Genomic DNA, 22,105 nt, shown 5'->3' on the forward strand with positions numbered 1-22,105 from the left:
CCTGGCTTTATAGAGAAGGAGAAGAAGAAGAAGAAGCCATGCATAGAGCAATATATATATATATATATATATATATATATAAAAGGGGTCCCCTCCCATCTGCGTTCCATGAAAAGAAAGAAAAGAAAGAAAGCTCCAAAATATAGATGGGAAGCTTTAGATATATGCATTCTCACATAAAATGCCAACCACAGACACTTCTAAAGTTGCTTCCATGTTTATTTTGTTCCCTTGTGCTTTTTTCCCCATTTATCAAAGGGCTTTTGATGTTACGCATGTCCAACTGTTTCGAGAAAAGAAAAATACAATTATTTGTATATATATATATATATATGGTCCAATTAAAATGATTTTTTTTTTATTTCCTATTGCATACATATCATGAAAACTTACAATAAACGGCTGCCCTGCACTGAGAGAATTCAAACCAGAAGCCTAGAGTCTTGGGGTTTGAAATGAAAAATAATTGTTTGGTATGCAGAATAAAATTAAATTAATTGTATGCATTTTGTCAACCTCTAATAATCTTTACAATGATGTGGGAGTCTTATATATTTATTGGCATTTGTTTATGGCAGAAGCCAAACCAATAATTAATATTTATTCTTCTATATAGGTTAGAGGTTAAACCTAAATAAGCATAAACATAAAATTATAGTTTTAGTTAGTCCTAACCATTCCCTAACCCCTTTTTTGTTTTAATGAAAATTTACAGTTATTAATTTTTAAATATGAACTGGGTAAATTAATTTTCTTGTCACAAAGTGTACAAAAATAAACATGCAAAAAGTTATATATAAATAGACCAGTCTTTAAAAAGATTTGCATATTCTCAAGAAAGAGTAATAGTCTTTTACTATCAAATCAAAGGCTTTTTTGATGGAAATGAAAATCTTCTTTCATTTTGTATTAATGAAAATTAAAGATTTGTCACATAAAATATGTGAAAATATGTTTTCTTACAAAAATAAATGTCTTTTTGTAGATGTATTAGCAACATATATTTCCTTTTTGTCTTTTCACAAACCCTATCTCCAAACTTTGCATTAAAATAATCGGAAATGCTAGAAAGATTCATCTATACTTATCAAAAAAAAAAAAAAAACTTCTCCCATAGTTTTAAAATAATCTTCAAATATCATCATTATAGTCAAGAAAAGGAAAAACTTGGAAGTTATGGGCTACGAACCCTACATGATGCATGATTATTCAAATGAATATTGATCAAGAGGGAGGACCCTTGCAATCATAAAGTTTGCTGGCAATTATTAAGACACTTTTGGTTGGTGTGATATAATGCAGATAATTATTGTTCCCTTATTAGCTACAATTCAGTAATAACACGAACAAGTACTATAGGATTATATATGTGTTACAGTAACACTGAATTTTACTATAGTTACATAATAATCATATTTTTTACGAGATAAATATAACTATTTTTATGTTTGCTCTTTCACTCGGTTTTATTTTCATCTATGGCTCGATCTCCTTTTTTTTTTTTCCTGTTATTTTTGGGGTCTGTGATTGTAAAGGGATGGACCTCCCTTTCAGTTGTTTGTCTAGCTTTCAGCCTTAATCTCAATGTTAGTGGAAAAAAAAAACTAAACTAAAATAATATAATACTATAATTATATTAATATTAATGCCATGGCATTTAGTTGGTCTACAGACACCAATACACCCAAGAAATTAAATTTAACATGAAACAGGAACAGTGAGAACATGGCATATGTACATGTATATATACGTATATATATTAATTACAATATATATTAATATGAAATTAATTATAATATATATGTATATGTATATGTATATGTATATGTATGTATATTTGATTGTACCATACATATGTATATGTATGGTACTGTGGAAAGCTTTAGAGGGCAGATGAAGAATATATAAGGCTTTGTACAAAGATATACTTTCTTCTTTAATAGTAGAAGATACAGAGAGAACAGAGAAGATGTATATACTATATACTCCACTCTCTCTCTCTCTGAGATCTACTATAAGTACGTACACTCTTTTTAAGTACCATTCTGTGATTCTTTTCTTGAGTTGTGCTACATGCATAATCAAGCATAATTGTTCTGTTAAAATGGATTTTATATATTTTTCGGGTGGAAAATAATGTTGTTTTAAAATATCATATAGAAAATTAAAATATATAACCTAACGGAATTTTTGTACAGAAGGATCAAGGAAAAATATTGGCACGTCTATTTCAAATACATTTATTTGGAAAATTAAGAAGAATACTATATCATATATAGTAACTTATGAAATATAAATGATAGAAAATCATATCATTAATTATCATTTATACCTGGCCAACAAAAAGAAAATCGTTTATAATTTTGTTCATCCACACAGTCATTACCCATCAGATGTGTACTCTCTATGTATATGTATGTATACGAGGAATCACCTATAGACATGCAAGTCTGAATTCTGGGTAAATTATATAATATTGTTCATTTTTTTTTTTTTTTTTGGGGGGGGGGGGGGGGGGAGAGAGAGGGGGAGTATCTTTAGACAAAGGAACATAAAAATATTAGGGTTAGAGGATACTTTAAATCTTTAGTAGTAGTAAGACTTGAAACTTCTTTAGTGTTAGGGTTGGGGTTGGGTTGTCCCCCCATTTATACTTGTTTTATATATTTGAGAAACCAAATTAATAAAGAGCCCTTCTCATCTCTCTCCTTCAAAAAAACCAAAACCGCACCCTATTCCTCCCTATTTGCATCGCATTTGTTCTTGAATCTCTTCTCACCCTCACCCTCCAGAGAGAGAGAGAGAGAGGGAGAATGTTCCATACAAAGAAGCCTGCAGCTATGAATTCCCACGACAGGCCCATGTGTGTTCAAGGCGACTCCGGCCTTGTCCTCACCACCGATCCCAAGCCCCGCCTCCGGTGGACCGTCGAGCTCCACGAACGCTTCGTCGACGCCGTCACCCAGCTCGGTGGCCCAGATAGTACTTACCCACCTCTCTCCAACTGGGCTCTTTATACCATTTGTTAGTTAATCAGCTCTGATATATACGACTTGTTTGGATAACGATCGCTGATCTGCGCGTTTTCTATGTGCAGAGGCGACGCCGAAGACCATCATGAGAGTTATGGGTGTCAAGGGCCTCACTCTTTACCATCTCAAGAGCCATCTTCAGGTTTAAATCAATATATATATATAGTTTTCTGAGATTATATTTTTGGCATAATCTATATAAGTTTGTTTTATACGTATATGATCAGAAATTCAGGCTTGGAAAGCAACCTCACAAGGAATTCAACGATCACCCAATGAAAGATGGTGAGAGAGGTGGCTCATCTTAGCTTGTTGCTTCTTATTAGGTTGTCCGTTTCTAAGTAAAATTTTGTCAGTCCTGATGTTTGATCTTGGACAGCTACTTCGGGTCTAGATCTTCCACGAAATCCAGCTTCTTCCTCTGGGATTATTGGCCGTAATATGAACGAGTAAGAACTTGCCTCAATCTCTTATTTAATTTGCTAATTCACCTCTCTCTCTCTCTCTCTTTCTCTACACACGCACATGCTTGTGTATGCATGGTGGTGGGGTTACATGATGATTATATATTGTATAATCAGAAAAAGAAAAGATGTTTGTTTGTCTAGAATTCCTCTTCTTTTTTCCTCTTATGGGTCGTCTTTGATTTTCTTTTGGATTAATTGATATGATATCCGTACCAGTAATGTTCCCTTCCCTGATGCAATTAGGATGCAAATGGAGGTGCAGAGACGACTCCATGAACAGCTTGAGGTAAAAAAATTCTCAAATCTCTCCTCAAATTAATTATTGATTTCATCATCTTTTCCTTTTTCTTTCCTCAAAATAAAGAAAAATTCATACCCACAATTATATTTATATAACCCCTAAATCTAGTCTCCTTTTTTGTGGAAATATATCATATATAACCATAGATTTGTAAGTACAGATATCTAGCACAGTGAAATAATATTTTGATATATTATTATTGTTGTATAATAGGTACAGAGACGCCTCCAATTAAGGATCGAGGCTCAAGGGAAGTACATGCAGACGATACTCGAGAAAGCCTGCCAAACCCTAGCTGGTGAAAACATGGCTTCTGGCAGTTACAAAGCGAGCACTACTGTTCCAAATCATGAAATTGAATCATCCATGAAGGATTTTGGCTCCGCCCTCAACTTCCCATCTCTCCAAGACCTCAACATCTATGGAGCGGAACAACAACTAGAGCTTCAGCACAATATGGAGAGGCCGCCACTGGATGGATTCATGCCCAACAATGAAACAATTTGCCTTGGTAAGAAGAGGCCAAACCCATACAGTGGAAGTGGAAAGAGCCCTTTACTTTGGCCAGATGATCTTCGTTTGCAAGAACTGGGCACAGCTGCATCTTGCCTAGGGCATCAAGATCATGATCCTTTCAAAGGGGATCAGATCCAGATTGCACCTCCAGGGGCTGAAATGGAATCAGTGTCAGACATTTTCGAGACAAAGCCGATGCTTTCGGGAGAAGCCATGGGGGAGAAGAAGTTTGACGCAGCGTCAGGGAAGCTTGAAAGGCCCTCTCCAAGAAGAGGGATTAGCCCGGTGATGAGCACACCAGGAAGAAATTCTCCATTTGTTTGAATCTAGCCATATATATACATATATAGGGCTTTATTAATATTAAACTGCTTAGAGCTCATGATAAAGTATGATGAGATCTAGGGTTTTTGACACATTTGAGTTTAAGCCTAACGACTATATGTGATTGCATAATGCCATGCATACATGGCAGACATTCCTACTGCTACTAAGTTAACTGGTCAGTTTGTATTGTAAACTTAATCATGCTGTTACTTTCTTGCTCATATGTAATCAATGCACATTTCTCTACTTTTGGGTTGCACATTCTAGGCAACAGTAATCGCACACAAAGTATGACTCCTTATGATGAGATCATATACATACATATATATATATGTATGTATTCTTATTCCCAATGAATATAAACACAAATTTTGTGCAAAATTGTTATAGGACATAATGTGGTGATGAGGTAAAATAAAAGTTATTTATACCGGCCCTTTTTGATTCTATGCCTTTCGAGTTTACTTAAAGAAATGAGTTTGAACAAGGCATAGCTATGCTGTGTTGTTCAATGTTTGATCTCTATCAAAAGCTTTCAGTTAGATTGTTGGTGTGTTGCTTACTGCTTATAAGTTTTGGCTCATGTGTTTGTCCTATCAACTCTCTATAACTGGGGTTTTTTTAGTTATCGTTATTCTTTTCCCTCTTTAGTCAAATTCTCCAGGTTGCAGCGTGAAAAACCTTCTATTACTATATTACACCCTAGTTAGATTGCCTTATTTTAATTTTTTTCACATAAAAATAGTGAATAATTATAAAAATATCACTATTAATGGTCTAATATGTCGTTGTTTGGCAAGGGGACATGATAATAAGCAAATAATTGCATAAACATTTTTAAGGTTGCCTTGAATTCGTAGCCCAGCTAGTGGGGGCAGATGTCTGCATGCATATATATGTAAGCTGGGTCAAAAATGGGGATCTTTTATGGGTCTTGAGAATGGTGCTGTGCTTTATCCTTTTTCTGACCGCTGCTTCTCCTGAGTTAGTTAGTTAGTATTCCAACTTATAGTTACAGGCCCAATCATTGGAAATAATATAATTACTAATAACAGTTAGGGCAAGATGTACAACACTATATCATGGGGAGAGCTTTATTAAAGCAAATGATTAGGGTTTCAGGCCTGCAGGGATATATTTATATATACATAATTACTTCTTACCTTTTACACTGCTTAATGATGAATTTAGTGAAAAGATGAAAAGAACATTGGCACGTGTCGACTCTTGGTCAGTTGGTCAATACCTGTCTCCTTTTCATGGCTTATGAAAATAAAATTTTGTAGAGAATGATTTGTTTATTAACTAACAATTGTCATAAAAATAAAAGTATGATTCTCAAATAATTAGCAACTATATATTTTCTTTCTCCATTATATCCTACTGGCATTTTTATACAATAATATTGTACAGATATTATTTTGTTCGCTGAATATATATTAGAGAGAAATACCATTACTGTCAAATTAATTTAGAAGTATCTTTTGTTTTTTTTATAAAATGTCATTTTTTATATGTTTAACTATGCTCAAGTAATTTCTTTGATATTCATAATATTGGCCATTCATTCTTTTTATATATTTACAACTAATCTTGTCTTAAAATAAATAAAGGAGAAGTGTTGTGTTAAGTAACTGATAAAGAATGTAAAACTGGTAAACTCTTATGTATATAATTTATAATATAATGATCTTAGAAGAAGAAATAATAATGGTCACACACACACACATAGCTACCGACAACATAGCTATACCAACTAAATTTCCCTTCGAAGATGAAGAATTCTCTTAAATTCGGAGTCTGTCTCTAGAGATTGGCAACCTAATTATGACGAGGTCCAGCCATCTTTTGAAGTGGAGAAGTTTGAAAAGATGCGGGCCGGGGTGGTGGTGGGGGTGCAACCCAACCCCCGCCTTATAGCTTTAATTTGTTGAGAGAGAGAGAGAGGGGGGGCGGGGGGGGAGGGAGAAAAGCTATAAAAAGGGGTGGGGAGGGAATACAACGCACTCCCATACGTGCAAAGATCGAGGAAGCTTCTATCTTTATGTGGCCAAAGCAGCAGCTGCCCTCAAAAGCTGCTGCCGCCTACCTGCTTGCCCACCGTTCCCAATCCCATTTCACTCTGTTCTGATGATGGGTTGATTAATTAGTGTTGATGAGGCTAATCATATGCATCTAATAATTAATAGAAGAGAAGTCATAGGAGGGTGCGGGTGAGGGTGAGGGTGAGGGTGATAATTCATTCATTGGCGCGTTCTTTCAGGTTGAATCAATCAATTAATTAATTATATGCATGGCTAGCTTTCATGGATATGGATCTTTCATTTTACAGCGTGCGTTGCGTACATTGGATTCTTCCATCTGCTTCCTCATTTCACTCATTTTAATACCTGCTTTATCAGTTTGCCTAAAGATTTCTCTCTCTCTCTCTCTCTCTCTCTCTCTCTCACACACACACACACACACACACACATACACAAAGTACAAGCCAGAAGCTTCTTTTGTCCCCCCCATGCACCCTCCTCCTCCTCCTCCTCCTTTTCAAACACAGTACTCACATGTCCACTTCAAACCATTTTGGAACAAGGGTTTTCTTTTATATATAATTAATACATCTTTGTTGTTTAAAAATTTTATATAAAATGTTGATTCAATCATTTTTCAATTATATTGTTCATTTCGACCAGATTTATAAGGAGAGAGTGGGTGTGATAGATATAAAGAGGGGACAATTTCATAGATAAATTGTAATTTATAAATAAGGGTTTGAACCCTTCCCCTCTATCCAATCCGATCATGTACCATGAGCTCTTCTCTGGACAACAAAAGATATACATGAATAACGTAACAATTTTCTTTGGCAATATATAACACTCCAGAGGCACCCAATTCTCATGCTGTTAATTATGTATTCTATGGGCCCTCATAAGTCAGTTTGGTTTAGGGCTTTAATGAAGCCAGTCATAAAGGAAATCAAACTAACCCAACCCACTTTACAACTCGTTTTCTAGGAGTTTTAAAATATGATAATAACTTTTGACATGATAAGATTGCGTTTAGTATCTCATTTAACATAAAATAAAGCAGGCTATGTTTAAAAAAATCCTACCAAAGTGGGGTTATAAAACCTATCATCTCAATTTGGTAGGGATTAATTAAACATTTGCATTATTTACATATTTTACACTATTAACTATATAAACAAATCTAACCATTCTCTCTCTTCTCAAATTTATTTTTATTTTTAAAATTTTGATATATTATTTAGATATATATATATATATATTTGTAATTAAAATACGTTCCATGGAATTTAAAAATATTTTTATTTATCACAAAAATATATATTTTTTATAATTATAATCTATTTGAATAATTATATTGTCTTTATCAAATATAAGACAACATTTTCTATATTATTATTTAATTTAAATACGAACAAAACTCTTACAGTGAAATTGGTTCAAGTTTCACAGCATCCTTTAATTCAACATAAATTTTAAAACAAATTAATTAAAACTAAACCTACATTTATCCAATACCAAAGTCAGATTCAGACACTAAAGTTAAAACAAAGCAGTCTACAATTAATGCTTAGCGTGCAGCAAGACAGGGAGTGTTAATTTAAAAAAATGTGTACATGACTCCTAGAGCTTCGTGTTTGCAAATCTTTTGTAACATCAACTATTACTATTTCCCAATTCTTGGGTACCCTAGTTAGTTATTAACATGAAAAAATTAAATAGGAACAACTATTCTACAAGGTCTGCAATTGGAAATCTGATTTCCTGGGCATGGAATGGACTTGAAGATCATTTAACACATACCATAGTTGATCATAGCCTCTCTCTACTTGGAGGTCACTTTGCTCTTGCCACTTCTTAGGCTAGTTCCCCTCCTAGTTGTGGGATTAAACTTAGGTGGATGTTGTCATCATGGTGGACATATTTTATCCTAATGTTCCTATTGCAATTGTATTGATCATCTTTGGGATATCTAATATAGTTTACACGGTCGCTCACCTCAAACAACTAATACTACCCACATTGCTATTGGATTTTCTTAGGGTCAAGAGGCTATCACCCCTAGTGCTTCTTCATTAGTGACTATCTTTAAGAGAGAGTATGTGCAGTTCCACTAGTTTCGAGCAACACAATAAACTACTTCACTTATCGCATTCTTTATTCACATTGGTAATCCCATTGCTTACTTTACGAAGTCCTCATCTTTTCCTTGGTCCATGGATCTTTCACTTCGATGCTACCAATTGTATGTTTGGTAATCATTCATTATCAAGCCTTAGTCTAGGGTATTGAAAATGTAGAACCCTTTCCTATTTTACCACTATCATCTATGTTACATTTACCTCAATGTCTCTTTGATTTTCTTTCTATTAGTTAGTTAACTCATAATTTGAATCGTCACTTTTTTGTCTAATTTTATTTTTATTCAAGATCGAAAGACTAAATAGATGATTGGCACGGGATATGAGTCTCAAGGACTCTATTATATGTCTCAACCTACTTCACTAGTGGCCTGCATGACTACTATTTCACCACTACACATCTATTGTTGAGCGAGGCACCCATCTCCATCTTATCTCAAGAAGATGGTTTCAATTCTATCTAGTATTCTTCTTGACTAAGAGTGCAAGTCTTGTCAACTTGGGAAAACATAGTCATAGTTCTTTCCCAAGTTCAGTTAATAAGCATGTTAGTTCTTTATGTTTAGTTATCCATTTTGATATATGGGTCTAAGTCATGTTAGTTCAAACCAGGGGCTGAGTTTCATTATTTTGTAATTTTTATTGATGATTTTTCCCACACCACATGATTATATTTAATGAAACATTGTTTCAAATTGTTTTATGTCTTTATTGCCTTTTATGCTAAAATTCAAATTCAATTTAATTTGCCTATTTAGTTTCTTTATAGTGATAATGCTCTTAAATATTTGTCAACACCCTTTAAATCTTATATGGCATCGAAAGGGATTCTTCACCAAATCTCATTTTCTTGGCACTCCACAACAAAATAAAATTGTTGAACAAAAGAATCATCATTTAATTGAAACTACATTGTTCTCCTTCTCCATATGCACATTCTTCTCTAATATTGGGATGATACTGTCTTAACAACATGATATTTGATTAACTAGATGCCATGATTTGTCGTTAACGACCAAATTCCTCATTTCATTATGTTTTGTTCATGATCAATTCACCCTTAGTTGTGATAACTTGGCAACTCATCCTCTCAAACATGTTTTCCTTGGTTATTTATGTCTTTAAAGCGTAATCGATGCTACACCTCAAAGTTGACTCGCTACTTTGTTTCTACTCATGTTGCCCTTTTCGAGTTATTTTCTTATTTTCCTTCACCTATTACATTACCTGCATTGGTGTCGCCTAACCTATCTTACTTGTTCTTTTTCGTCATTTTCCTTCTTTCTCTTTGCCCTTATCTTCATCTCGCATTGATTGTATGATTTTTAAAATTATTAATAGCATCCTTGACATGTATACTTATTAGTATTAATGTTCATCATTAACCAACCTATGGAGTATACTCGTGTCAATTAACCCTTCCATCGCTAATCCGTCTCCCACTTATCTTAATCCTGACTTGCTTATTGCTTTTTATTACTTTTCATAAAGGTACTCATCATTCCACTATTGCACATCCCATTTCCAATTTTGTTAGTTATCATTCTTTATCTACTAGGTATTTTGTTTTTATCTCTTTTTTGTCTTTTATCTTTTCTCCTATGACTATTATAAAAGGCCTTTTCCATCTAGGTTACTAAGATGTTATGGTTGAAGAAATATCTATTTTACATTCTGTAGCATCCCGCATCGAGTGATAGAAAGAACCAGATCAACTTACCTTGATGGGCCTACGTGAACTTTTCAAGGATCACTCATCCTTGAACTACCCTAACTCAACCACGTTCAACCCGATAGTTATTTACCCACATTCAACCCAAAAGGTATCAAGGTGGTGTTGTTTCCTTCCTTACTATTCTTGATATATATACTAGTTTCTTTAGAGTCCCTACTTGGACCTGACCTTGGGCAAGTCCAAGAAAGAATTCTAGAAAAACTAGTATATATATCAAGGATAATAAGGAAGCAAACAATACCAGGTGGATACATTTTGGGCTAAATGTGGATAAAGGACTCCAAAGTTGAGCGTGCTTGAGCTATGGTAGCTCAAGGATGGGTGACCTTTGGGAAGCTTGTGCGGGCCTATCAGGGTAAGTTGATTCGATCATTTCTATCACTTGATGTGAGATCTTACAGGTAGTATCAGAGCTGACTCTTGGAGAAGATGGTCCGATGAAGGCAGGGAATGGTGCGGGGGCACAAGGGCCTGAACAAGGAGCGGCTCTTGGCAGGCTTCTAGGATGGCAGTGTTAGAACGGGAGATGCTATGGCACACACCAAGAGGGGGGTGAATTGGTTATTTTAAAAATCTTGATAAGACTTGAAATCTTTTTGACTCAATTGAGGTTTTAGTGATTTAAAACATTAAACATAAGAAATGACAAATATAAAGCTCAATGAATCTAAAAGCAAGAAGGATAAATGACACAAAGAATTTATAGTGGTTCGGCTTAAACCAAGCCTAATCATCCACTACCTTAGCTCCCACTAAGGATTTTGAACCAATTCACTAAAACCTCCTACTTACACAAGTAGGCCCTCTAACTACACAAGCTGGGAAATACAACCTCCTACTTAAACCAAGTAGGCCCTCTAGTTACACAAGTTAGGAAAACAGCCCCTTGCTTCAACGAGCAAGTCCTCTAGCACAAAGCTAGAAAAATAAGAATGATACAAATGTAAAGAGAGAAGGTAAGAATTAACACTCTTAGTTACAAGTTCTCTCACAATGAAAGCAAGGCTTAATTATAAATTTACAATGATAGAACAACGAAGCCTTGGAGAAAAAATACAACAGTGAAAGCGCAAATATTATAAGCTCGAGTAAAAATGATTTGAAGTCTTTAGATCAACTCGTTCCCATCCATTAGCCTCTTCTTGATCATCTATGAGTTGTATATATAGGCATCCATAAAGATTGAAGAGAAAACTAGCCGTTTGTGACCGTTAGAGATTGAAAAACTAGCCATCGGAAGCTTTATGCAAAAGATATAATTGACAGAAGAAAATGCATAGTTGACTATTTTTACAAGTAAAACAAGACATAGTCGACAGACAAGAAGGCATAGTCGACAGACACATAAACATAGTCGACAGATGTAAAAATGTGAAGAGGATTTTGAAGTTTATGAACAAAAATAGTTGACAGATGAAAATCCATAGTCGACTATCCTTACATGATAGTCAACAGAGTGAAAAATAGTCAACAGAAGGCTTAAATAGTCCACAGATCAAATCAGCATAGTCGACTATTTTCAAACATAGTCGACAGCACTAAACCACATAGTCGACTATCCACAGACATAATCAACAGAACATAAACACATAGTCGACTATTCTTTTTATAAAAACTGAAACGATAAAAGATAACATGAAAAAGAATATTTTGAATCATAAAATTCTTTAACATTGAATCTCATAACTTTATTTCATCATCAAAATACAATTGTTTTTCATCATCAAGATTATATCAAATGCAAAACATCAGGAAACCCCCAAAGGAAAGAAGATCTAGGATCAGTTGTAAGATCACATGACGACGAAGTTATGTGCTCAAGAGGGGGAGAATGTAATACCCCGAGGGCCCAAGGTCAAGTTCAAGAAGGAACTCTAGAGAAACTAGTATATATATCAAGGATAGTAAGGAAGGAAACAATACCAGCTGGATACCTTTTGGGTTGAATATGGATAAAGAATTCTCGAGTTGAGCGTGCTTGAGTTAAGGTAGCTCAAGGATGGGTGATCGGCCCTTGGAAAGTTCGCGTAGGCCAATCAGGGTAAATTGATTCGGTCATTCTTATCGCTCGATGCGGAATGTTACACATTCTTATGGAACTTGGAACTTAGTACTTCTTCCAAAAGATAAGTCTATCATTGGCCTTCATTGGGTTTTTACTATCAAGGTTGGCCCTAATGACAACATTAATCACCTTAAGGTTTGCATTGTAGCCAAAGGACGCACTCAAATTTTTAACCTTGATTATGGGGACACATTTTCTCTTGTTGCTAATATATTTTATGTTCGTCTTTTATCACTTGTTGTCAGTGTTCTAAAAGGCATCGTGCCAGCAAGGCGTTAGGCTACCCCTAGCAGCCGTGAATACCTTCAAATTGCCCCCCCTTAGGTGCTGACCAAGGCGACGCCTCCCAGACGTATTTTTTGTGCCCAATTTTCCCATCCCTCTTATATTCTCTCCTCTTGTGACCGTGGTTTGGGCCCATCTATCTCTCGACTCCATTTCCATCCCAAATCAAATGGATGGATCTAACATCCAACAGTCGGATCTGAGCGACGATGATGGAACAGTGACAAAGTAGTGGCGACGATGGCAAATTGGCATGGGCCGACTTTGGCTGTGGTCACATTGTAGTGGATGATGGTATAGTGATCACCATGCTAGGCTCTGATGAGAGCCAATGATTTGTTAATAACTTTATATATATATATAAATAGAGATAGATTTATATATATAGTCTCTCTATATATATGAATATATATGTATGTATGTATATTTGAGATAATATAAATTTTATTTAAATAATTTTTTTATTTACCGCCTAGGCCCTAGGCCCCAGCCTGATGCCAGAGTAGCGCCTAGCGTGTTTTAGAACACAACTTATTATGTTTCATTGGCCTCTCTATCAACTAGATATCAAGAATGCTTTCCTTCATAGTGATTTAAAGCATGAGGTGTATATGGAACAATGTCATGGGTTTGTTGTTCAAAAGGAGTCTAAATTAGTAAATCATTTGCAAAAATCCTTTTATAGCTTAAAGTTGTCTCCTTGAGCTTGGTTTAGTAGATTTAGTTCAACTCTTATGGAGTTTGAGTTAGCTCAAAATGAAGTTGATCATTTTGTCTTTTATCTCTCTCAATCTAGTCACCATATTCTCCTGACAGTATATGTTAATTATGATAATTGGTATCACAAAGTTGAAAAATCACCTTTGACAACAATTTCATACCAAGGATTTGGGTTCTTTGAAAAAAAAAATTATTTGAGGTGGCTCAGTCAAAGTATAGAATTTATATTTCTTAAAGGAAGTATGCATTGGATATGCTTGAGGAGACAAGCATGCTTGTATGTAAGCCTATAAAGACTTTTATGGACCCAAATATCAAGTTACATCTAGGGCAGGGGATGCCTATTTTTGACACCCTTAGCACTATCGTGGATTAGTTGAAAAACTTAATTATCTCGCAATCACTCGTTTTGATATTTCATTTGTTGTGTGTGATAAATCAATTTCTAAATTCACCTTGTAATAGCCATTGAGATGCAGTGATTTATATTTTTCAATATATTAAAAGTGCCCTTACTTATGTTGTGATATATTAAGATCATGGGCATAGCTAGATTATGGGATATAAAATTGCTAATTAGGTGGGATCTTTTATAGACAAGCGATCCATATTTAGATATTGTGCATTTGTTGGTGACAATTTAATCTCTTGAAAAAGTAAAAAACAAGGTATTATTGCTAGATCTAGTCCAAAAGCTAGAAATAAGACAATGACCCTAACAACTTGTGAGTTGAAACAATTACTTAATAAGTTAGAAGTCATTTAAGGTCAAGTCTATACAATTGAAGTGTGACAATCAAGTTACTATGCACATTGTCTCAAATCCCATATTTCATAAGAAAACTAAACACATTGAGATTGATTGCCATTTTAATAATGAAAATGTGTTTTCTAAAGATGTTACAATATTTGTGGGATCCAATTATCAATTGGGCTCATATACTTAATAAGTCAATTAGAGATCCTTGTGAGTAACATTTGTACCAAGTGAGACATGTTAAATATATATACTCCAACTTGAAAAAAATGTTGAAATATATAAACATACCATATAGTGGATGTTATTATAATTAAAATACTAATATACTCATATATATACCTCGTCTATACATTTCAAAGAAATATATACACATTATTTTATTCCTCCACAAGTTACTTCTAAATTAATGTTGTTAAATTTGGGGGAGGGCACATTTGGAAAGGAGTATGTACCTCAAATTAACATATTGGCAGCCCTTTTACTACACTCTCCATGTAAAGTAAGCAAAGGAGCCGGGTTATTTTATCTATTTAGTACATTTACTCAGTACATATATAATAAATGATGACCCATAATTATCATGAATAATGCTATTTGCATATCTAAATTGACATTTATATTGAGATTTTATTAATCAATTATCAATACATCTCTTATTTAAATAATTTAATAAGGGAAGTGTTGGTAATTCATTCAATTAATAAATACAGACACTTGAATGAATTATCAATATATCTCTCACTTAAATAATTTGAGGAGGGATATATTGATAATTGATTAATAAAGTGTTAACATAAGTATCAATTTTGGATACGCAAGTAGTATTACTCAATTATCATTGATAACAAAAAGATAAAAGGCCAAGTATCTTTATACAAGCATAGTGTCCATTCAAAATTTCAAATTAGATTATATCATTTTATTATATTCAAACTAGTAGGTATAAATAGCCTATTTTCGTAATTATGTTGTAAAATAGCAAAAATATTATTTATCGCCTTTTTTTTTTGTTAGACTTTTGCATAATTTGGCCTTCTAAACTTATGATGTTCTTATTAGATTCGTAGAGTAATGTTAAGAGTTTTCATGTACCACATTTTTATTGAATGAGGTACTAGGTATAGAAGACAATAGCAAATAATTTTCTTAACCTCCTCCAATGAAGAAGTGCCACATGACTCATAACACTATCATCGGTCATAACCCCTAGCATTATTCGTTTAATTATGATGTATGTGTATAAATTTTCTTAATCTCCTATTTTAAAGTTAGTTTGGGGCTGTCACAAGCTTAATTAAAAAACAAGCTTAAATTTTATTACTACGTTCATTTTGCAAACACGTTAAAATTTAAATCAAAACATCAAATTATTTTTTAAAATGTTCAAAAATTTCAAAAACCCAAATCATTCATGTTGAATTATTTTGTAGGCAACACAATAAGCTTGAAGTTTGTGGTCTCAACCCAAAAATAATTTTTGGAACCCCAATCGGGCGGCCACGATTGGGCCCTAATAACAGGATTGTCATGTGGGCCAAGGGAGCCCACTGCCCCCATACGTCTCAGAACCGAAGGGATTGTCTTAATTAATTTATTTTTTAGTAACAATTTGAGTAAATTAAACGTAAATCGTGCCCTCCAGAAGGCTAGTTTTAAGACCAGATATCATTCGCCTAATTTCAGAAGGAATGAATCGTAAGGTATTTTTTTCATAATAATTTACTAATTCTTTCTGAACATACTGTTGCTGAGATGTGGGTCAAATCTGTCACACGTCCACAATGGAAGTAAGCCAATCATTCAGCAAGCCCAAGTGAAAACTAACTAAAACGTCGTTGGAAACAACCAAATATTTAAATAGGGCCCAACGTTAATATTTTTTTTTTTCTCTCCCTCTCACGCACCTACATAAAAATTTATTTGAGGCATGGTTTCAGTATTTTCGAAACGTTTTTCTTTTAAAAATATTTTTTATATTTTTTTAATTTTAAATTTTTTTTATCATTTTATAATATTAAAAAAATATCAAAATGCATTTTTATCCACGGATAGAGATGGAATTTTTTTTATCTTTTTTTAATTAATTTGAATGCATTATGAAATTTATATTTATTTTTAAATTAAATAATTAGTTTTTATAATTTTATATATTAAAATTTCTATTTACAAAAAAGGCTCCTATATTTTTTTTATTTACGTGTTTCTCTCCCATTTTCATTTCTTATTTTTTTAAAATATAATATTTCTTATTTTTATCTTATATTATATTCATTTCTCGTTTTCATTTTTATTTTCGTTTTCATTAACGCACGTATATTAAGTTATTGCCTTCCAACTTGATTAGGCATCCAATGCATAGGCTATCTATCTATGTAGGATATTATGCCTCTTAAAAATCATGTGAGTTGGACCAACCTCTAAGGTATAAAGCCAACTCTCTCTAAAATGCGTTTTTCTATTATAAAATAACACTTTTTATCTCGACTTAAAATGAATTTTTAATTTAGTTGATATTTTTTTGTTAAAAAATAAAGAGATACGCATATAAATATAAACATTTGCACTTTTTTATTTTTAATAAAAAAAAGATACTAACTAAACTAAAAATCTATCTCCAAAATAAATAGTATAACTCAAAATAATAACTTTCGCAATTTGTAGAAGAATTTTAGAAAACAATTAGAGTATTATTGGGACAAGGAAGGAGATATAACTTAGAAAGGATGGAGGGTTTGTTTTGGCGGTTTAGGATGAATTGTTTTTCTTTTTTTTTTTTTTCTTTTTCTTTTTTTTTTTTGTGTTTTTGTGCACGAAATATTTTTGACCAAATACATATTATTTAGAGCTTATTTTTAGTAGAAGGTTGGCGATAGCTAGGAATACTAAAATGGGAGAGAAAAAGGAGGCTGGCACAATGAAATGTTAGATTTGTCCATTTGTGGGCTTTTGAGCCCAACATTTCATTATTTGAACACTCTTTTTGTCCCTCTCGTTTCAATATTTATATCATTATTCTTGTTGACATGCGCAGAATTGATTATTCCAGGCCTAAAATTATTTAGGAAGATTTGTTAAAATAAAATTTAAATATTTTTCGAATCATGATATAGAATAGTCAAAATAAAATTGAAAAGTATTCTAATATATTTTATCAAGCTGTATGTTAATTTTTTAAAATACACTAGAAGATATATGTGTTTTTTTTTTATTTTTTCTTATTTGCAAGGTCTAAAATATACTTATCAAGAGAGAGAGAGAGAAATAATCTTATTTGAAAAATATCAAATAAGAAGTCATGCGTTAAATAAATTTAAAAAATATATTAAATAAAAATAAAAATCTAAAATATTTTTTATATCTTATCTTTTTCAGTCTATATATATCTTAATTAACAAACACTATTCTAAAATATTTTCATCAAATCTCTTGCTTTTAAACACTAGTAACTTCGTAGCAAAACACCACTCGAAGTAACTTTAAACTATTTGAAGTAATTTCATTAATTCTCTCCCATTCAAACTAGTAACTTTATAACAAAGTGCCACTTAAAAAGAGTAACCCAACCCGGTTAAATAGTGTAAATGATCACTAAACGTTACATTAAGGTATTGTTGACGTACGAAATTGGTCGACCGTGATTCGTCGGCCCGCATTAATGTAATGAATCTGAAAGGGAGAATGATGTGGTATGATTTTGCTTGTTGATCCGTCATCCAGTCGGCCCATGCAAAATACTCCGATGCTCAAGTAAATAAGCGAGAAATAAGATGTAAAGTATCAGCAAATTGGCAGAGAAAAAGCATATCATGGCTCTGGAGAGAGCTGGCTGATATATAGGAGAATGAAATGTCCTCCTGCATGTAACGTACGTCTGCAAGTGATGGGACAGAATATCCGACTCCAACATAGGCATCCAGACTACAATATGGTGTCGACGTGACCCTCATTAATGTGAATGAGACCTGCCATTAATGAAGATGAGATCTGAGGCGAGTGCGCGAAAACCCATAAGTGGCTGCAATGATGTTGCAAACGGGTATAGGGTCAGGATGGGATCAGCACGGGCTAAGAAAGTAAGCCAAATTGGACCTGGACAGTCCAAACAGAATAACCCCTAGCCCACAGTTGTTCTCTGATTACTCTATGGTCTGCGAGCTAATCAGTTAGGCTAGCAAGCTGGAAGTGTCGCTGAGAGAGTTGTTGGGAGCTCGCTGAATCTAGCGATCTGAGCTCAGATTTTAGTAACGTGCGAGCTTGTTCCGATAGGCTCAGCTAAGACCTACAGGGCCTTAGCTGATTGGGTCGGGCTACCAGGTCGAGTCCAGCTCATAAGAAGTAGTGCGAAAAATATTTGTAACATGTATAAAAAAGTTATTAAACTTCAATTTGTAACCAAAAAATCACTAAATTTAATTTAATATATAATTCTATAATTATCATCAATTACTGTTAAAAGAAATTAACAAGATATTAATATTTTTATACTTTAGTATAAAATTTAATAATATTTTTATATTTTAATACAAAATTCAATAACTTTTTGTATTTTAGTACAAAATTTAATAATTATTTATATTATTTAGTCATTTACGTTGTTAACATGTCAATATTTTATTAGTCTCTTTTAATGACAATGATAGTTATAAAATTATATATTAAATTAAAATTTAATAAATATTTTGTTAATCTAACGTAAGAGGGTGCCCCCCACGAGCTATTGAGTGGTATAACTGTAAGTAGGTAATTTTTGTGAACTCAAAAGATTGGAGCATGATTAATATATATATATATATATATATAGGGGCAACTAGAAGTAGACAACTTGGATTCACCAATAAGTTAACAATCGATCAATCACAAATTGCACAACAGGAACAGCCCCAGCCAACAAAAACCTGTAAAGTTAGGGGATGGATCTTTGATTAGATTTGTCTTAATTTGTTTTAGGAAATTAAGATACAACAGAAAGAAAAATCATCATTGATCGGACGAGATCAGAAAATGCTGAAATTAAGAAGAAAGTAAGTTTTACGGTTTAATTTGCTATGGGGAAGAAGGAAGGCTGAGGTTGGAATGGAAGATGTCGGCGGGGGGGATGAAGGAATCCACGGAGAGTCCCGGGACGTTGAAAACGACGTCGTCGATTCTCCAGATCTCCTCCAACCTCGTCCGGCAGTAGTACGCTTGCTGCGCAGCCGAGATGTACTCGTCCTCGAAGCGGAAGACGGTGGCGATCGTCCTCCCGCGGTGAGCGATCAGCACGCCGTCCACGTCTCTGTAGTCTCCGATGCTGCTTCCGATCGTCGTCTCCCAGTAAACCACGTCGCTCCTCTCATCGGCACCCGAGATTTGGACTCTGGTGAGGTGAGAGTCCTCCATGTAGACGAGGAGGCCGCTCTTCTGGCTGAAGTATCCGTAGAGAACGTGGCGGAGCACTTCGGCGGCTCCCTCGTTTCTATCCCGGACGTCGGCGGCGACTTTCAGGACGAAGCAGTCTTCGTCTCCGATTCGCTTCTCGCCTAAGCACTGGGCTTTGGCGAAGAGGCTGGCCGTGCTCTTGGGATCCAGTCCCTGGGAGAATGAATGAATGAATGGTTCAGATCCTGAAATTCGAAAAAGCGAAAGGAAAGGAAAAGGAAAAAGGAAAAGAGAAAGAAAGCATATCTATCTATCTATCTATCTATCTATTGTGTGTATGTGTAGGGATGCGATGAGTGAAATGGGATGGAGATCCCGAGAAGAGACGGAGAAAGCAAATTCACGTGTCGTTTGAGGTCAGTGACTGTAAGCGAGGTGAGTGAGGCAGGATGCCTAGTCCCTGTTGTCTGGGAAAGCTGGGGACAGCTTCCTTCTTCGTCGCCCGCTGTTCCATTTTCATCATCTTTTATTTTATTATTATATATATCACATAAAAAATTAATATGTATATGTATTATATATGCTTAATTAATCCTGATGGTTAATTAAAGTGTAATAAATACACAATTATTTTTTAAATAATTATGATCATAGGTTTTGTTAATAGAGCCTACTTAATTTTAACACATTTGTTAAGATTTATTTAATAGGAATAATTTCACATTAATTCAAGTTCAGTGATGTATATATATATATGTGTGTGTGTGTGTGTGGAATTAGAATTTAGAATAATGTGGTGTGGTGTGGTGTGGTGTGGGGGTTACGAAATGCGACGGATGGCTTCATAATATAGAATGCAATGAGTGAAGAAGGGGAAAGGCAATTTATCAAAACTGAATAAATAAATAAATAAAGACGAAGAGGATGAAAGGCGCGCGGTAACCTGGATGATCCGGCGCAGCGGCCGCTGGGGACCTTTGGCGGCGTGGGTGCCCAGCCACGGCGTGTGGCGCCATACTATCTTGCCGTCGCTGCCGGCTATGACCTTGTGCCCGGCCCCCACCGCCAGCTCCAGCGACCACATCCCCGGCGACATCTGCCACAGCACGAAGCACCCGTTCTCTCCGCTCCTCGTCCCCACCAAGTTACTCTTCCTCGCCCCCTTCCCGTTCCCCGGCGACGCCACCTCAGTCTCGCAGCATATCATCTTCACCGCCCCCGCCGTGTACATGTTCTTCACGCCCGCCCCGCTGCTCTGCATCTTCAAACACCCCGTCGCCGCCAAGTACTGTTGGATTATGTAGCTCGCCGACGAAGCCTCCTGATTCACATATATATATAATAATCCAATTAAGAAACAATAACGATATCATTGGTCCTCGAAAAATTCAAGATAATTAGAAACCCTACAATGGGGATGGTCTTGATCATCTGTGGACTGTTAATCACAGGAGTGTTGCCGGCGACAGGAATGGGGGCGAGAGGGCAGCCCAGGACGCCGAGCAAGAGCCTCAAATCCTGCCCCTTGGCCGGAACATTACTGCCGTACAACGCCATGGAGAGGCCGCCGCCGCCGGGGATGTTGCGCTGGACGCGAAACCATTCGCGAATGACTTCCCAGGAACTCTCCTTCTTGGCGGCGGCGTCAGGCATCTCTAAATCTGGGCCTTCCATGAGCGGCGTGAGGGGCTGGGGGCTCCACCTCTGCCTCCGGCGATCCCTGGATGCCATATATGGATGTGGTTAAGAAGTGTTATTGCTTTGGTGTGGAATGAATGGATGGATGGTTGAAGAAATTGTTCTGTAGAAGAAATGGAAAGAGGCTAATGAGGAGAGAGAAGAGGGAGAAGGAAGAAGAAGAAGAAGAAGAAGAGGAGGAGGAGACAAAAGGGACAGGCCATCCGTCCAACGGCAAGTGAAATTTGATAATAATGGAGAGGGAGAGAGAGATTGCAGATTGCAGAGAGTGGGATGTTGGCACGTTCCTTTTGCTTTATTCTTTCTTTCCTTTCCTTTTCTTCCTTTAGACTACTCTCTCTCTCTCTCTCCCTCTCTCTGACTCTCTCTGATTGCTTCTTTCTTATTCATATCAACATTTTAAGGTTTATTAACAAGATTCTCCTCCCTCTTGAGCCTCTCCAAAATGGAAAGCCATTAGCTAGCATGGCCCTTTCCGTCGTTCTTTTCACTCTTTTATAGACGCATCATCATCTATCAAATTACCTAGCTGCTAGATCTCCCCCGGCCCCATCTCCCAAAATTGCCATTAGTCACTTGCTCCGATTTTTTCACAGAGATAAACCCAGATACCCAATTCTCCCATGTACGGTGGGTGTCTAGTCTTCCTTTTATGGTAAATCCCAAGTAATCACCA

At 35.2% G+C, this 22,105-nt stretch overlaps 2 protein-coding genes across 5 annotated transcripts; one reads left to right on the plus strand and one right to left on the minus strand.

Moving 5' to 3' along the window:
- Positions 1-2,666: 2,666 nt before the first annotated feature.
- LOC127810974 (myb family transcription factor IPN2) lies at positions 2,667-4,889 on the plus strand. Of its 4 annotated transcripts, none has more exons than XM_052350618.1 (6): positions 2,667-2,982; positions 3,098-3,174; positions 3,260-3,326; positions 3,412-3,481; positions 3,716-3,785; positions 4,014-4,889. In XM_052350618.1, the coding sequence occupies exons 1-6, from the start codon at positions 2,814-2,816 to the stop codon at positions 4,638-4,640; spliced, it is 1,080 nt and encodes a 359-aa protein (XP_052206578.1). In that variant the 5' UTR covers positions 2,667-2,813; the 3' UTR covers positions 4,641-4,889. The 4 variants fall into 4 exon arrangements, with proteins under 4 accessions (XP_052206578.1, XP_052206580.1, XP_052206579.1 ...); XM_052350620.1 differs by having other exon boundaries at positions 3,743-3,785; XM_052350619.1 differs by having other exon boundaries at positions 3,260-3,317.
- Positions 4,890-19,276: 14,387 nt separating this feature from the next.
- On the minus strand, positions 19,277-21,794 carry LOC127810991 (uncharacterized). The gene is made up of 3 exons (XM_052350644.1): positions 21,142-21,794; positions 20,675-21,052; positions 19,277-19,944 (listed from the first exon to the last, which is right to left on the minus strand). Exons 1-3 carry the CDS (start codon positions 21,460-21,462, stop codon positions 19,417-19,419), a joined length of 1,227 nt encoding a protein of 408 aa, XP_052206604.1. The 5' UTR covers positions 21,463-21,794; the 3' UTR covers positions 19,277-19,416.
- Positions 21,795-22,105: the final 311 nt, after the last annotated feature.

The sequence above is a fragment of the Diospyros lotus genome, chromosome 10 (assembly GCF_014633365.1).
Source record: "Diospyros lotus cultivar Yz01 chromosome 10, ASM1463336v1, whole genome shotgun sequence".
In the NCBI taxonomy this organism is placed as follows: domain Eukaryota; kingdom Viridiplantae; phylum Streptophyta; class Magnoliopsida; order Ericales; family Ebenaceae; genus Diospyros; species Diospyros lotus.

What these genes read in the sequence shown, in the direction of transcription:
- LOC127810974 (XM_052350618.1), top strand. Translation starts at nt 2,814, where the DNA reads ATGTTCCATACAAAGAAGCCTGCAGCTATGAATTCCCACGACAGGCCC. An exon ending in CCAGCTCGGTGGCCCAGATA is followed by an intron (nt 2,983 to 3,097) that starts GTACTTACCCAC and finishes TTCTATGTGCAG; the next exon opens with AGGCGACGCCGAAGACCATC. An exon ending in ATCTCAAGAGCCATCTTCAG is followed by an intron (nt 3,175 to 3,259) that starts GTTTAAATCAAT and finishes GTATATGATCAG; the next exon opens with AAATTCAGGCTTGGAAAGCA.
- LOC127810991 (XM_052350644.1), bottom strand. Translation starts at nt 21,462, where the DNA reads ATGGCATCCAGGGATCGCCGGAGGCAGAGGTGGAGCCCCCAGCCCCTC. An exon ending in TGATCAAGACCATCCCCATT is followed by an intron (nt 21,053 to 21,141) that starts GTAGGGTTTCTA and finishes TATGTGAATCAG; the next exon opens with GAGGCTTCGTCGGCGAGCTA. An exon ending in CGCTGCGCCGGATCATCCAG is followed by an intron (nt 19,945 to 20,674) that starts GTTACCGCGCGC and finishes TCATTCTCCCAG; the next exon opens with GGACTGGATCCCAAGAGCAC.